Below are 16062 nucleotides of genomic sequence, written 5' to 3' on the forward strand. Positions count from 1 at the left end.
GCTTGATATCCACCTTGCTGGCCATTCATCATCAGCAGTGTGGGTCATAGGCCGAATCTGCATCACCATCTTATCATTCCTTAATCTTAATCTTGGAGGATTCTCTTTGTGTTTTTTAGGGAATTTGTCTGAGTTGTCTAAAGCTGGTCTCAGTTTACTCTTTCCCATTTATCTACTGACAATTGTTGTTGTCCTCATTTTCTTAAGCCGTTTTTCTCAAAAGCTTTCTAATTACATTTCTCATTCTTCCATTCAAGTTCTGGTTACTGTTGTTCACCTCTCGTTTTCAAATCTTCTTGGCCGAACAATTAAAGTGTTTTCTCCAGCTGTTATATATTATGACAATGGAACGGAAAGGGGCAATTTTCAAGTGCAAGTCTGGTATTATGATGGTGCAGTGACTTACAGTGAATCTCGCCATCTTGCACTAATGATCATCACATTGATAGTAGGAATCATGTTTGTTCTTCCTTATATTGTAATCTTAATCTGTGCCAGGCCGTTACGCCGCTCTCCATTATCAAGCAAGTACCTTCGACCTTTTATAGAAGCAATTCATGCACCATATAAGGAAGGGAAGGAGTATTGGTTTGTCGGACGACTCATTGCTTTGATGATTATCTATGTTCTCTATATGTACTACATCACTGTGTCCATCACCAAGATATATGTGAGTGTGACACCTATCATATCATCCATGTTGTTTTTACAGGCATATTTGAAACCGTTTAAAAAGAAGCTTGTTAACATACTCGACTGCTGGATCATGTTTTTGCTCCTAATCGTTGGGATCATGTCATGGTATTTCTTAGAAGAGAACAACTACTTGGGCTCAAATATCATATGTGAAATCTCTGTGTTTCTGTTTCTCATCACTTTTGTGGTTGTACTGTTTTACCACATTGCTTGGGTCACAGGATTAATAGATTATGCTCAGTATCTAGTAAGAGGGTTTCAGAGGAGAAGGGATGAGCGAAGGAAGAGTCATTTTAGTACAGTTAATGGTGGGACTGATGTGGAGAGAAATGGATTGTCTGCCCGTAACACTGACATGTTTTATGGATCTACGTCATACAGGGAATCCCTACTGAGTTCAGTAACAAGTGACGTTTGACATTTAATTTTTTTCTTCTTTCTCCTTTTTCTCTCTCTCTCTTACATTAAAGCTGAGTGTATATATTTATTCCTTAAGCTGCCTATAATGTATCAGTTTTAAAATGTGCTGTAATTTGCTTTATGCTGGACTACTTTTAAATATAAACTTGCTACTATTACTTTTGCCTTATTTTTATATAGACTATATTATTGTTTTTATTCTTTTAAAAAGTTTTAAAAACTATAATTATAATCATTGTGGAAAAATTTAATCCACAGCGATTCAAAATAACATTAAAAGTGGCGCGTGTTACCATGACAACCCTGGTGATAAATAAATTAAACCGCAGGTGTCATTATTTTGAAATCTTGTCTCTGTATTGAACTCGCTCTTCTTGAACTTAAGAGACTTCTAATAATACAAAGCCTTTCCTCATGACTGAAGAGGAGTCGGCTGAAAAGCCAAAGCCGGATAAATGGGCAAAGGTAGGCTTCTTGACCAGAAAACCCTTTAATTAAAAATGGCTCCAATTTTTTTACAGATGGCCTCTTACCCCATTCCGCTGGACCACTTATCCTCAATGGTGGACTCAGTAAGTTGCGTATAAAAGTGGTTTACAAGCTATTATTACTATCAACAGGTTCTCGTTCCTCTTCTTTCGAGCTCCTCCAATCACGTCAAATGGCCGCAAGTGGTTGCCTCAGATATTAAGAGACATGTTGGTGATTTGAAGAGTGATGTATATGTATTGTCAGGTCTCGTGAAAGGAAAGACCCTCTTACCTCTACCGCCTCAAGTTGATGCGGTCCTGGAAGCAGCTGAACTACAGTTACAGTGAGAAACCTAATCATAGTACATGTACATGTTTTTACACCTATTCCTTATTTTTATTGATTTTTTTTGATTATTTATATGTACACATGTGCATACACTGTGTACATGTAGTGTGAACTAGGTCAATGAATTTGACACCTAAAGCATTAAATAATGTAGAATTTAATGAATGAAGCAACTGTACATTTTAAAAAGTGTGATGATATATTGCATTTATTGTAACATGTACATCTTTATTAGGAAAATATTGATGCACCTATTAATAATGGATACATTGTGTACACTTTATTAGGGGTAAACCATTTGAGAAGAACCTGATTCATACAGTAGAGACAGCAATCATTGATTGGTCCCATCAGATACGAAGTGTTTTAGTTAAAAGCTCAGCTCAGCCTCTCCTTCAAGGACTTGACCCAGGACCACTGGTTGAGATTGAGTACTGGAAACATCAGGTCATTGACCTGGAGAGCATTGTAGAGCAGATGTATGAGGATAAAGCACAGAAGATGACCTGGCTATTGGAAAGGACCAAGAGCAGCTATTTCATTGCATTACAGAACATGGTCAGTATCATAATGTGCACTTAATATAGTAATTATATTCAATTATAATTATAATTATAATGTAGACTGCTGATGTCACTACAGCTCTCAATGAAGCTCAGGATATTTATATTCACTTAAAGCCACTTAGGCCACACTTTGAGGATTTAGAAGAGTGTGACTATCTAGAGATTCCACAGAAGCTGGGACCAATGTTCCACTGTGTGTGCCTTGTATGGTGTAACTGCAGTCATTATCAGCAACCAGCAAGACTAGTGGTACTATTACAAGAAATATCAAACCTAATGATTAATGTGGTAAGATCATGCACATGTACCTATAATGCATGTACAGTGTGTAGTAAATACTAATTATAACACTGAAAGTAGTATAAAGCAGTAGGACACTTGTTCAAACAACTAATCATTATTTTTGTGCATTTTAATCATTCTTCCATTTGCATGTGCTATTGTTATCTTTGTTAAAATAAGCTTGATACATATTGAAATTCTTAAAGCTGTTCTATATGTACATTGCTCACTTTTACTATCATAATGTCTGAGAGTGTTCCTCTACTGGTACACTCTTCATCAGTTAAGAGAAGATGCTCTCCATGTCACTTTCTTCTAATACACTCAAGGGAAGCAGTTTTGGTTCTGTTCTGGGATCTAATCATTGGAATCGCTTCATTTGTTGCAGCTAGTGCTGTGTCTGTTGATTTAGCTCATGTTAGAAAGATTGAACTTGGGCTCTGCCTTTGTTTTATTGTTGCTGGTTATTTAGGAGATTTTCTAATAAGTCATCATAAATTGATCCTTGCTGGATTATATTCTTTGTTTCTTTTAGTCATCCTTATGCTACTAATGGTCTCACTACAACTGGTTCCATCAACTCCTGGCTGTCCTTTAATGATAATTTACATAATCTTTTCTTATGCAGTATTTTTTATTACTATGGCTATTCGTGTTAATTTGGTACCATTCAATATTGATCAGCTCATTGGATCATCAAGTGATGAACTAACTGCTATCATACACTGGCATAATCTTGGTCCATTGTTAGGTTCATTTATTATTTTTAATACCAATTCTCTTGCAACAGAGTACCAGTATATGGTTTGGTTGGGAAGTATCATTGCCTGTGTTGCTACAGTACTAGTCAGTCACAATCTCTTCAATGGTTATCTTGATACTACTCCAGTGAATACAGTTAATCCAATCAAACTGATAGTTAGAGTACTGTGTTATGCTAGGAAGCACAAGTATCCTGAGAATCGTAGTGCTCTGACCTACTGGGAGGAAGAGGCCCCTTCAAGACTAGACCTGGGTAAGGATAAATATGGTGGCCCATTCACAGAGGAAGAGGTAGAAGATGTGAAGACTATTCTTAGATTAGTTCCACTAGTATTTATATGTGGTTTATCTGTAGGCCTGTATGGCCGTTACACTATAAGCATGGATGCAACTTCATATGGTTGTAATGGTCTAAATACTGGGATGTATGTAGAGTTTATAGCATATGTATTTCTTGTAGTATTTATGCTATTTATTTTGAAGCAATCATACTTTCGTAAATACATTCCGAGTATGCTGAAAAGAATAGGAATTGGTCTGGTATTAATATTCATTGTTAATGTTCTTTACACTGGACTAGCATTTATTGGTAACTATAAATTTGGAGAAACATTTCACTGTCTCACTGTTTTTGATAATATATTATTAGCCAGACCACAAAACTGGGTGTATTTTGATGTAATTGTTGAAACTATTTTATGGTACACCAACAATGCTACTTCAGTTGAATTTATACTAGCCCAGTGTCCTAAATCAATGAGAGGAGCTATGATTGGATTGTGGCTTTGCCTCAGGAATTTGAGAAGAGAATTCCAATTTATGCTCATTTTTTTGCCATTCCTCCAATACATGAGCCCGGACATTCCACTTGGAAGAGGTTTTTATTACTTACTTACATTATCTCTTGTGTCTCTATTGGTCCTGGTCTTATTTATATATCTTGCTAAGAGATACAAGTTACGTGTGAGAGAGGTTGAGATCAACATTCATCAGATTGCTGAGAACTACACCATTAGATACATTGAACAAGATGAGGAGCACAGGATCAACTATTCTTCCTCTTCCTCTGATAATGAAGAAGTTTAAAGAAGTTAATTAATAGATCATGTGTGTTTTAACTAGCGTACATGTACATGCAGTTTTTATTTTTAATAAAATAAAAATTATTAAAAAAATTAATTCCTTATCATTAATGTGGTAAAATCATGCACAAGTACATGTACAACATAATGCATGTACAGTCTGTATAGTATAATACTAACTGTGTATTCTAATGGTTTAATAAACATTGAAAGTTATTAGTTTTAATAAGTACAAAGCACTGGTACTGTAACATTTGTTCAAACACGACTAATTTACGTTAATTTTGTGTGCATTTTAGTCATTCCTCCTTTTGCATGTGATTGCCTTTTTTGTTAAAATAAACTTTCTACATATTAAAGTTGCTCACTTTTACTATCATAATGTCTGAGAGTGTTCCTCTACTGGTACACTCTTCATCAGTTAAGAGAAGATGCTCTCCATGTCACTTTCTTCTAATACACTCAAGGGAAGCAGTTTTGGTTCTGTTCTGGGATCTAATCATTGGAATTGCTCAATATGTTGGTCTTAGTGTCATGTCTGATGATTTAGCTCATGTTAGAAAGATTGAACTTGGGCTTGCCTTTACTTTTATTGTTGCTGGTTACTTGGGAGATTTTCTAATTAGTCGTCATAAATTAATCCTTGCTGGATTATATTCTTTGTTTCTTTTAGTCATCCCTATGCTACTGGTGGTCTCACTACAACTGGTTCCATCAAATGACATTATCTTGTTGATTTACATTATCTTTTCTTATGCAGTATTTGTTATTGTTGGGGCTGTACGTGTTAATGTGTTACCATTCAATATTGATCAGCTCATTGGATCATCTAGTGATGAACTAACTGCTATCATACACTGGCATAATGCTGGACCTTTACTAGGTCCATTTATTATTACCAATGCCAATTTACTTGCAACTGAGTACCGACGTATAGTTTGGTTGGGAAGTATCATTGTCTTTGTGACTGCAATACTAGTCAGTCACAGTCTCTTCAATCATTATCTTAATACCACTCCTGTGAATACAGTTAATCCAGTCAAACTGATAGTTAGAGTATTGTGTTATGCCAGGAAGCACAAGTATCCTGAGAATCGTAGTGCTCTGACCTACTGGGAGGAAGAGGCTCCTTCAAGACTAGACCTGGGTAAGGATAAATATGGTGGACCATTCACAGAGGAAGAGGTAGAAGATGTGAAGACTGTTCTTAGATTATTGCCAATGGTGATTATATTTGGTTTATCTGGAAGTCTTTATAACCTATACTCTATAAGCATGGATGCAACTGCATATGGTTGTAATGATCTGAATACTGGGATGTATGTAGAGTTCATGACATATATATTTCTTATAGTATTTATGTTATTTATTTTCAGGCAATCATACTTTCGTAAATACATTCCTAGTATGCTAAAAAGAATAGGAATTGGCCTGACACTTATATTTATTGTTAATGTTCTTTATGTTATACTAGCAATACTTGGTAACTATCATTTTGGAGAGACATTTCACTGTCTCACTATCTTTGATAAAAAATTATCAGCCAGACCACAAAGCTGGCAGTATTTTGATGAAATTATTGGAGCAATTGTCTGGTACAGTAATGATGTTGTTTCAGTTGAATTTATACTAGCTCAATGTCCTAAATCAATGAGAGGAACTGTGATTGCATTGTGGTTTTCACTCTTTAGATTAAGGAGCCAATTCCAGTTTATGCTCATTTTTTGGCCATTCCTTCAATACATGAGCCCAGACATTCCACTTGGAAGAGGTTTTTATTTCTTCCTTACACTGTCTGTATTGTCTCTATTGGTCCTGGTCTTATTTATATATCTTGCTAAGAGATACAAGTTACGTGTGAGAGAGGTTGAAATTAACATTCATCAGATTGCTGAGAACTACACCATTAGATACATTGAACAAGATGAGGAGCATAGGGTCAACTACTCTTCCTCTTCCTCTGATAATGAAGAAGTTTAAAGAAGTTACTGCAACAATTAATAGATCATGTGTGTTTTTAAGTAGTGTATATGTACATGCAGTTTTAATTTTTAATGAAAGAAAATTATTTTTGTAAAAATTAAATTCCTTGCTAATCTTGATGACCACATGATGCAGGTACAATGATACAACCTTTGAATTGCTAAAGTGATATGCATGTATAATACATTTATAGCAACACAAACCATTTGATGTTAAAGTATCTCACTGTTACAAATACATGATTTTTTAGTATAATATTCCCCTTATACATTACTATAGACCGTTACATATATTACTGATGAGATATTGAAGACAGAAGCAGAGGAAGGGATAGAGAAGATACAGGGAGCTCTTAGTGTCTGCAAGAATTATGTTGATGTCTATTACAGCCACAAGTCAAGATTGAAGGATTACTTTAAGGAAAAGCCAGTCATTGAGTGGGACTTCCAATCTACTGTGGTCTTTGGACGATTTGAACAGTTCAGAGAAAGACTGAAAATTATTCACGTATGCGTCTAATGTACAGTATTATAGCCTCTTTATTAAGGACACCATTGGGCCCACACTACCTGTCCTTAATACATGTACAGTGTAGACTCTTTATTAAGGACACCATTGGGCCCACACTATATTTTTTGAAACTTTTTCTGTTAATAGGAATATTTTTGTTTGGTTTTGGAGTTTTTAAAGTTAGAAAAGATTGAGTTTGGAGGCCTGCAAGGGAAATGTTTGAGCGATGAAGTAATCAACATGTTCAACGAGTTTCAAGAACTGATGACACAGCTATCTAACAAGACATACAACCTTCTCATCAACTGCAAAGTATAATTATAACAAGTTGCATTTTCTGATATATATGTATGCACATGCGTACATGTACTTATGTTGCATAGAAATTTAAGTTTGAGCTGATTCTGATTGAAATTAAATTAATTATAAATTTTTAAATTTTCTCAAAAATTGCACAAAAGTCCCTTTACTATAGTACATGTACATGCATACAGACTATGATGGAGTTCTCAATTTTCATTGCTAAAATGCTTAAAGTCTAGGCTCTTACAGTATTAATGTACATGTTTATTGAGGCTTATTATAATTTACATTTTAGGAGTTTCATGACGACTTTAAAATGTTCTTTGATAAAGTGTCACTAATGGAGCAGAGACTGGGCACTATTGTATGCCGAGCCTTTGAAGACTGTGGCAACTGTGAAGCAGTATTCAAGGTACACATCTATAAATACTTGTATGTACATGTAGATGCAATGTAGCTCTTATTGATCATGCACGTGTACATAAATAGATGGGTTAGTGCAGTTTGCTTTATTCATAGTTTATACAAGTGCATAAGTGGTGACCACATACAGCTATGCTTGCCAACCCACGATAGCTTTTGCAAAAATCACTGTATATAAAGCCATGTTGTATCTTATTCATTGTAATATATGTACTTCATTGCAAAAATTTTTGAATGGGTTGATATGATAACCCTGATTTGTTTTATGTAACAAGTATTGTCAACAAAAAAGTAAACATCATGATTAAGTTAACATTAATACAGTGACACTGTGACATGTGTTTGATGTATACATGTAGGTGACTGTTAGGCCATAGTGATGGGCGATTCCAGAAATTTGCATTCGATTCCGATTCTGAATTCTTTTGAGACTGGAATCGATGGAATCAAATACTGATTCCGAGTATTACATCTGCGCATGCGCAAAGCTACGTGTTATCAATTACAGCAATAAAAATGCAATAATGATAAGTAATTGAGGTATTAACTACTGATTAATTAACTATTATTAATATTAAAGGGTGTGGCTGGGTGTGGTTTGATTCGGAATCGTTTCAAACGATTCCTATTTCTCTTTCGATACGAGTACAATTCCATTCGGAATCGAAGAATCTAATACTCCGGACTCGGAATCGCCCATCACTATTAGGCCAGATTATAAGAAGGCTATACTACACATGTATATTGATTCTGAATACTGAATACTGAATTGATGGAATTGTTAAATACATGTAGATCAATAAAACTGATATTAATTCATTTAGGTTTATTGACTACTATTAATGTGAAAGGGTATGGCTAGGGTGTGGTTTACTTTGGAATCGATTCAAACAATCCAGCGTTTCATTTGATACAATCACGAACATTATTATTATATTTATGCCACATTAAATAATACGTGACACAATCTTATTAATAACGTAAAAAGTAAATCACAGCTCAATTTCGAAACACAAAACTTAATTTTCTACCACATAACATATCAGTGAAGAAACCCTAGGCCTGTTGTATAAGATGTATTTACCCAGTATATTACATTTATGTAACTCTGTCAGTGTGCAGAGGTACAAAAAACATGCACTTTTGCTTTGTTATTCATAGTTTATACAAGTGCATTAAGTGTTGATTGACCACAAACAGTCAGTCATGCAACCCACGATAGCTTTTACAAAAATCACTGTATATAAAGTTACAGTCTACTGAAGACTTGCATCTTGTCATTTATAATTATTTAAAATTTTTGAATGGGTTAATGTAACCCTGTTTGTATTAAATTTATTTATTCACCAAAACAATATATGTAATTTGTTATTATTTACATGTAATTTGACATTCTATATTATCTTGAAATTTTACTGTCAGACTTTAATTTTGCTGGATTAGAAATTAGAGATCACTCATATAATTACATGCACATGCCACATTCAATAATACATGACACAGCTAGTCTTTTATTGCATGAAAATAAAACCACTCACAGTGCAATTTTGAAACTCAAAAACTCTCTACCACATAACATTAATTGCTGAATTACAGTGTATACATGTATATGTACCATATTTCCATCCTCTAGTTGATTGATATGCTGGGGACCCTACTGGACCGACCCATTATTCATAAAACATTTGAGCCCAAGTACAAGATACTCATTGATATGTGCAGTAAAGAGCTGGACACAGTTAAAGTCCTCTACGACCAGCAGTTGGCTAGCATGAAGAGTCCAACGGGTCCCATTGTTAATAAGAACATGCCTAAGGTATCAGGATCACTCCGCTGGAGTCAGCAGCTTCATGATAGGATTGAACTCACCATGGGGAAACTACAAACACTGAGTTGCATGTAATTCATTATTTAATGCATGTACATGTACATGTAATTATTAATGTGTAATGCGTTTACTCTCTTATTGATGATTTGGCCGAGCTACATGTAGCTGGTTCAAAGTGCCTGCATGATTTTATTTTGGTAAATGATTATCGAAATGCCAAATTTACCAGCTCTCGTATATTGATTATTGTAATATCATAATTGGTGTATGTACATGTACATGTTATTATTCATCTTATTGCTTTATCTTTATAGTTCAAGGGACAGTCCTGATACTAAGGATGTATTCAGTAAGTATGATGAAATGATGAATTATATCAGCAGGTTAGCTATCATTATCATTAAATGTATTATTACTATTTCATTGTTAGTTTTGAAGCTGATGTCTTCACAAGGTGGGCCAGTGACATTGAGACAATAGCTAAGACTAACCTTGAGAAGCCACTGCTAGTCTGGGAGACAAAGGATGGGAAGGAGGTGTTGAAAGTGAACTTTGACCCTGAAGTAAGTACATGTACAATTGAATGCATAGGGTACAATGTATATATACATTTAATTCTATGTATTATACATACTGATACATACATACATGTGCATTAATTGTGTCAGAAACTTGGAGTAAATTAATTCATATATGTGAGCATTATTGACCATTATTATAAGTACATGTATATAATATATTGTTTTAATAGCTGGTAGCTTTATTGAGGGAAGTGAGGTATCTGAAGCAGCGTGATGCCCCACCAGATCAGGTCATACCAGACAGTGCACTAGCAGTGTACTCCAATGAAGACACTTATAGGAAGTTCCTACAGAACCTTGATGTGGTTGTCACACTATACAATAAGGTATAGAGCATTGTTAGTAAGTATAGTATCTTTTAATTAATTTATTTATTATTTTTAATTATAGTTGAAGGCTACTGTGCTAGGGGTTGAGGCCCCATTGATTGATAGGCAGATGACTGCCATTGATACTGAACTGAACAAAGCCATTGAAGACATTAACTGGACAACTGAAGGTATACATTATTATTATTATTAATGTACATTTATTATTATGTATTATAGGTGTATGGGGGTATATACAGGGTACTAGGGATATGGTACGGGATTTAGAGAAGAGGGTCAAACTGGCCAAGTGTAATGTTGACACTATTAACAGTATATTAGCTAAAATCTGCCAGAAACCACTCTATCAGAGAAAGGATGACAAGAAAGACTGTCTACTAAACCTTGAGGTACATGTACATGTATGCATGTACATGTAGAATACTGGTATAACACATAATTGGTACTTGTATGGACAAAAATATTGCTAATTTTTTTGCTATAATAATGTTTTATTGCTCAAAGTTTGCAATAAAATTTCAAAGATAAATTGAAAATAAGAAGATATAAATGTATTTATGAGTGCATATATTATTATTATTATTATTATTATTACTATTAATTTATTTCAGGATCGTGAGAACATTCGTAAGGTATACTACGACACAGTGAGCACAGAAGGACAGGCCATACACAAACTAGTGATGGAGAACAGACAACACTTTCAAGCAGAAGAGGACTCAGACATATGGAAGAATTACCTCAACTATATTGATGAAATAACACTAAAAGGACTCTTCAACTGCGTCCATACATCACTCCAATACATACTCCAGAACATTGACAAGGAGAAACCTGACCTGCCTCCTCTCCTTGAAATAAAACTAGAGCTACAGGCTCCTGAAGTGATATTCCAACCATCACTTGAGCCTGATGCCCCTACAGGATTCTGCCATCTTGTTGAGGAGCTACTAGAAGACATGTTCAACGTTGCTTCATTGGTACCGCGAGTTGCTTCACATAAAGACCATTCCAATTACTTACCTGATGTAGAGGAGATGTCAGAGCTATTAGACATGAGGGAAGAGATTGTGTCACGAGTTGGAGCTGCTATTGATAAAGCAGTTGAGTATCGTAACTCGTTTGATTCATATGCTTACCTGTGGGTTGATGACAGAGTAGAGTTCATGAAGCAGTTCCTATTGTACGGTCATGTATTGACTGCTGATGAGATAGAGCTAGCTGGTGAAGAGGGAGTACCTGAATCACCTCCAACACTAGCTCAGTTTAAGGACCAGGTTGATGGATATGAGCAAATTTATACTGAACTGTCTCAACTCAATGTAAATATGTAGCAGTAATAGTGTAGCCTTTTTATTAAGGACACCATTGGACCCACACTACCTGTCCTTAATACATGTACAGTGTAGCCTCTTTATTAAGGACACCATTGGGCCCACACTACCTGTCCTTAATACATGTACAGTGTAGCCTTTTTATTAAGGACACCATTGGACCCACACTACCTGTCCTTAATACAAAGGTGTCCTCATTTCAGAGGTACTTTTGTATAGGCTTGTACCAATTGGGACATTACAAAATGTTCTCATTATAAAGGTGCCCTTAATATGTAGAGGCTATGCTATATGAATATATACATGTACAGTACATGGTATATTATTATTTGTATGTGCTCTAGGGTTGTGTGGTGTTTGATAAATGGTACAGAGTTGATATTAGACCATTCAAGATGGCACTGCTCAATATAGTAAAGAAATGGAGCTACATGTTCAAGCAGCATCTTGTGGATCATGTTACTAACAGTCTCTCTGACCTAGAGCAGTTCATCAAAGTAGGTTACATATGTACCAGTACATGTATAATATTATTAGGTCATTATTATACCATGAATATAGGCCACAGTTTTCTAAAATTGGCTCAAAAATATTTACTTAATTTACGTCATTTAAAAAATGTAATTATTACTTTTCTTTATTCATGTTGATTCTCTATTCCCATGCATGTACAGTACATGTACATGTATAAACTGATGCTAATTGTGTACTGTACCTTTAATTCATGTATATTATGTACCAATTCCTGTTAGGTTGCAGTTAGTGGTTTGGGTGTTGAGATAGAGGAGGGTAATTACACCAAACTAGTTGAAGTGATGGGTCACCTAATGGCAGTGAAGGACAGACTCCAGAGCACTGATAATCTCTTTGAGCCGCTCAAGCAAACCATTGAACTACTCAAGACTTATGGACAGGACATGTCTGAAGAAATATATCACCAATTACAAGTATGAGTAACACATTTACCCTAGCTCTTTATTATAAGGACCTGTCCTTAATACAGAGGTGTCCTCATTTCAGAGGTACTTTTGTATAGGCTTGTACCAATTGGGACATTACAAAATGTCCTCATTATAAAAGTGTCCTTATTATATAGACTACACTATACTTGATGTTTTCTATCATTATTAATGTTATTATTATTATTATTGTTGTTGTTGTTAGGAACTCCCCGAGCAGTGGAATAATGTTAAAAAGCTGTCAGCAGTCATGAAACAAACAGTAGCTCCACTGCAGGCCAATGAAGTCAACATTATAAGAAGGAAACTAGCATCATTTGATGTAAATATATTTATAATAATAATATTTATACAGCACATGTAACATGTATTATTGCTATGCTTGTGTTGTAGGTTAAGCAGCACGAGTTTAGAGAGAAGTTCAGAAGTACTGCTCCTTTTTCATTCACTTCAGATTCAGTTTACCAAAGGATTGACATGGTATAATATACACATACACATACAGTATATCATTATATTCATGCAATGTACTTCATATGTCACTAAATTATGCATGTACATGTACATGTACGTATATTTTAATTTTCATTTACTATAGGCTAATATTGAAGTCCTCAGTATGGAGTCCAGTATGAAGGCGCTATATGAGTCAGCTGGTCTATTTGAAGTCAGTGTGCCTGAATTTAAACAACTCAAAGCTTGTAGACGTGACATTGTAATGCTTAAGAGCCTGTGGGACACTATAGTCCTAGTACAGAGCAGCTTTAATGACTGGAACGGGACACTCTGGAAGGATATCAATGTGGAGCAGATGGATATGGACTGTAAGAAGTTTGTGAAGGACATACGTACACTGGACAAGGAAATGAGAGCATGGGATGCTTTCACTGGTGAGATATACATGTACATGTACATGTACTTGAATACTTGTGTACATTTCCATGCATACAGTACATGTATACACATGTACATGTAGTAGACTAGTAGTAAAATCTAATAAAATGGCTGTAACTCGAAAAATTGAAGCCGGAATTAGCTCAAACTTTCTACACAGCATAAGAACATCAATATGTATCAGAAAATGTAATAAAAATTTGGGGTGATTTCGGAGCCATTTTTTGAAAAAAAACCATGGGCTATAGCCTTGGGTATTTTTAGAATTTTGACGTTTTCTTAAAATGGCCGTAACTCAAAAAATTGAAGTCGGAATCACCTCAAACTTTCTACACAGCATAAGGACATCAATATGTTTCAAAAAATGTAATAAAAATTTGGGATAATTTCGGAGCCATTTTTTGGAAAAAACCATGAGCTATATAGCCTTGGGTATTTTTCAGAATTTTGACATTTTCTTAAAATGGCCGTAACTCGAAAAATTGAAGTCGGAATCAGCTCAAACTTTCTACACAGCATAACGACATCAATATGTATTAGAAAATGTAATAAAAATTTGGGTGATTTCGGAGCCATTTTTTGGAAAAAACCATGGGCTATAGCCTTGGGTATTTTTCAGAATTTTGACATTTTCTTAAAATGGCCGTAACTCGAAAAATTGAAGTCGGAATCACCTCAAACTTGCTACACAGCATAAGGACATCAATATGTATTAGAAAATGTAATAAAAATTTTGGGTGATTTTGGAGCCATTTTTTAAAAACCATGGGCTATAGCCTTGGGTACTTTTCAAAAATTTGCTAGTTTTAAGAATAGTCATAACTGTTTTAAAATCACCTCAAACTTTCTACATACATTGTACATTGTAGTGTATTGCTTTTTTCATGTTTATTTTGTATATTCGTTAAGGTTTGGATTCAACTGTTAAGAATATGGTCACATCACTAAGAGCTGTTGGTGAACTACAGAACTCTGCCATCAGAGACAGACACTGGCTTCAATTAATGCAAGCAACACAAGTACAGTTTGTATACATATAATGGCATCCATGACATATGTACATGTACATGTACATTCATTTCCATCTATATTTCATTAGGTTAAATTTGTCATGTCTGATACTACTAACCTCGCTGATCTTTTAGCACTAAACCTTCACAACTTTGAAGACGAGGTAACTACATGTACATTATTAATTACCTACATGTACATGTACAATGTACATTCGTATACATGTACATGTATTTACACATACGTGTATACATGTACATACATGTAGGTTCGTAATATTGTTGATAAAGCTACTAAAGAGTTGAGTATGGAGAAGACACTAAAGGAATTAGACAAGACATGGAGTGAGATGGAGTTTGAGTCTGAGGATCATGCAAGAACTGGTCTCAAACTATTGAAAGCAACCGAAGAACTCATTGAAACGCTAGAAGACAACCAGGTACTGTGCAATATACGTACATATGTACATGTATACATGTATGTATTTGTAAAATATATAATTATTAATCAGCTAATTATTGGGCTTGCCCAGGCGAGCCTGCATGGTGAGTTTTTTAGCTAAATAAAGCACATTGTATCTCTATTAAATGATGCAATGTAATTGGTCAATTGTACATTATTCTGATATTTATTCTAATTATTGATACATACATGTATATAGGTCCAGCTCCAGAATATGATGACCTCAAAGTTTGTCGGTTATTTCTCTGAGAGCGTCTCCGACTGGCAGAAGAAGCTCTCCAATGCCGACTCAGTCATTACTATATGGATGGAAGTACAGAGGACCTGGTCTCATCTGGAGAGTATATTCATTGGGTCTGAAGATATTAGAGCACAGTTACCGGAACACTCAAAGACATTTGACACCATTGATAGCGACTTCAAGGTATACATGCATGTACATTTATACGTGCATGTACATTAGCTGAGGAATTTATATGTATGTGTACATGTACATGTAACGATTGTATGGTTGATCATTTTGTGTGTGTATTTATTTCAGAGGTCATTAGAGGAAGTAGCTCTGACTCCTAATGTAGTAAAAGCTACCAATAGACCAGGTCTGTATGATGAACTGGAAGATATCCAGAAAAGGTAAAGTATCATTTAATATCATTTATTTATTTATTTATAATATTAATTGTAGACTCTCTGTGTGTGAGAAGGCTCTTGCTGAATATCTTGAGACCAAGCGTCTTGCCTTCCCTCGGTTCTATTTCATCTCATCAGCCGATCTCCTTGACATATTGTCCAAAGGAAACCAACCAACACAAGTAAGT

At 35.0% G+C, this 16062-nt stretch overlaps 1 protein-coding gene across 1 annotated transcript in view; it reads left to right on the forward strand.

The window, feature by feature from the left end:
- Positions 1–1435: 1435 nt before the first annotated feature.
- Positions 1436–16062, forward strand: part of LOC100636673 (dynein beta chain, ciliary-like) — a gene marked incomplete at its 3' end in the record, with an annotated part of 29177 nt that continues 14550 nt past the window's right edge. The window contains exons 1-26 of the mRNA XM_020001763.1: positions 1436–1581; positions 1638–1688; positions 1737–1930; positions 2223–2493; positions 2559–2789; positions 6890–7117; positions 7268–7432; positions 7719–7835; positions 9480–9745; positions 9989–10057; positions 10105–10237; positions 10426–10581; positions 10646–10754; positions 10804–10973; positions 11196–11906; positions 12263–12415; positions 12671–12865; positions 13083–13199; positions 13271–13357; positions 13476–13767; positions 14681–14790; positions 14871–14945; positions 15051–15221; positions 15444–15668; positions 15786–15877; positions 15930–16056. Coding sequence (XP_019857322.1) covers positions 1531–1581; positions 1638–1688; positions 1737–1930; positions 2223–2493; positions 2559–2789; positions 6890–7117; positions 7268–7432; positions 7719–7835; positions 9480–9745; positions 9989–10057; positions 10105–10237; positions 10426–10581; positions 10646–10754; positions 10804–10973; positions 11196–11906; positions 12263–12415; positions 12671–12865; positions 13083–13199; positions 13271–13357; positions 13476–13767; positions 14681–14790; positions 14871–14945; positions 15051–15221; positions 15444–15668; positions 15786–15877; positions 15930–16056 — 4566 coding nt within the window. The remainder of the gene's footprint in view (positions 1582–1637; positions 1689–1736; positions 1931–2222; positions 2494–2558; positions 2790–6889; positions 7118–7267; positions 7433–7718; positions 7836–9479; positions 9746–9988; positions 10058–10104; positions 10238–10425; positions 10582–10645; positions 10755–10803; positions 10974–11195; positions 11907–12262; positions 12416–12670; positions 12866–13082; positions 13200–13270; positions 13358–13475; positions 13768–14680; positions 14791–14870; positions 14946–15050; positions 15222–15443; positions 15669–15785; positions 15878–15929; positions 16057–16062) is intronic.

Source organism: Amphimedon queenslandica, unplaced genomic scaffold (assembly GCF_000090795.2).
Source record: "Amphimedon queenslandica unplaced genomic scaffold, v1.1 AMPQUscaffold_13033, whole genome shotgun sequence".
In the NCBI taxonomy this organism is placed as follows: Eukaryota; Metazoa; Porifera; class Demospongiae; order Haplosclerida; family Niphatidae; genus Amphimedon; species Amphimedon queenslandica.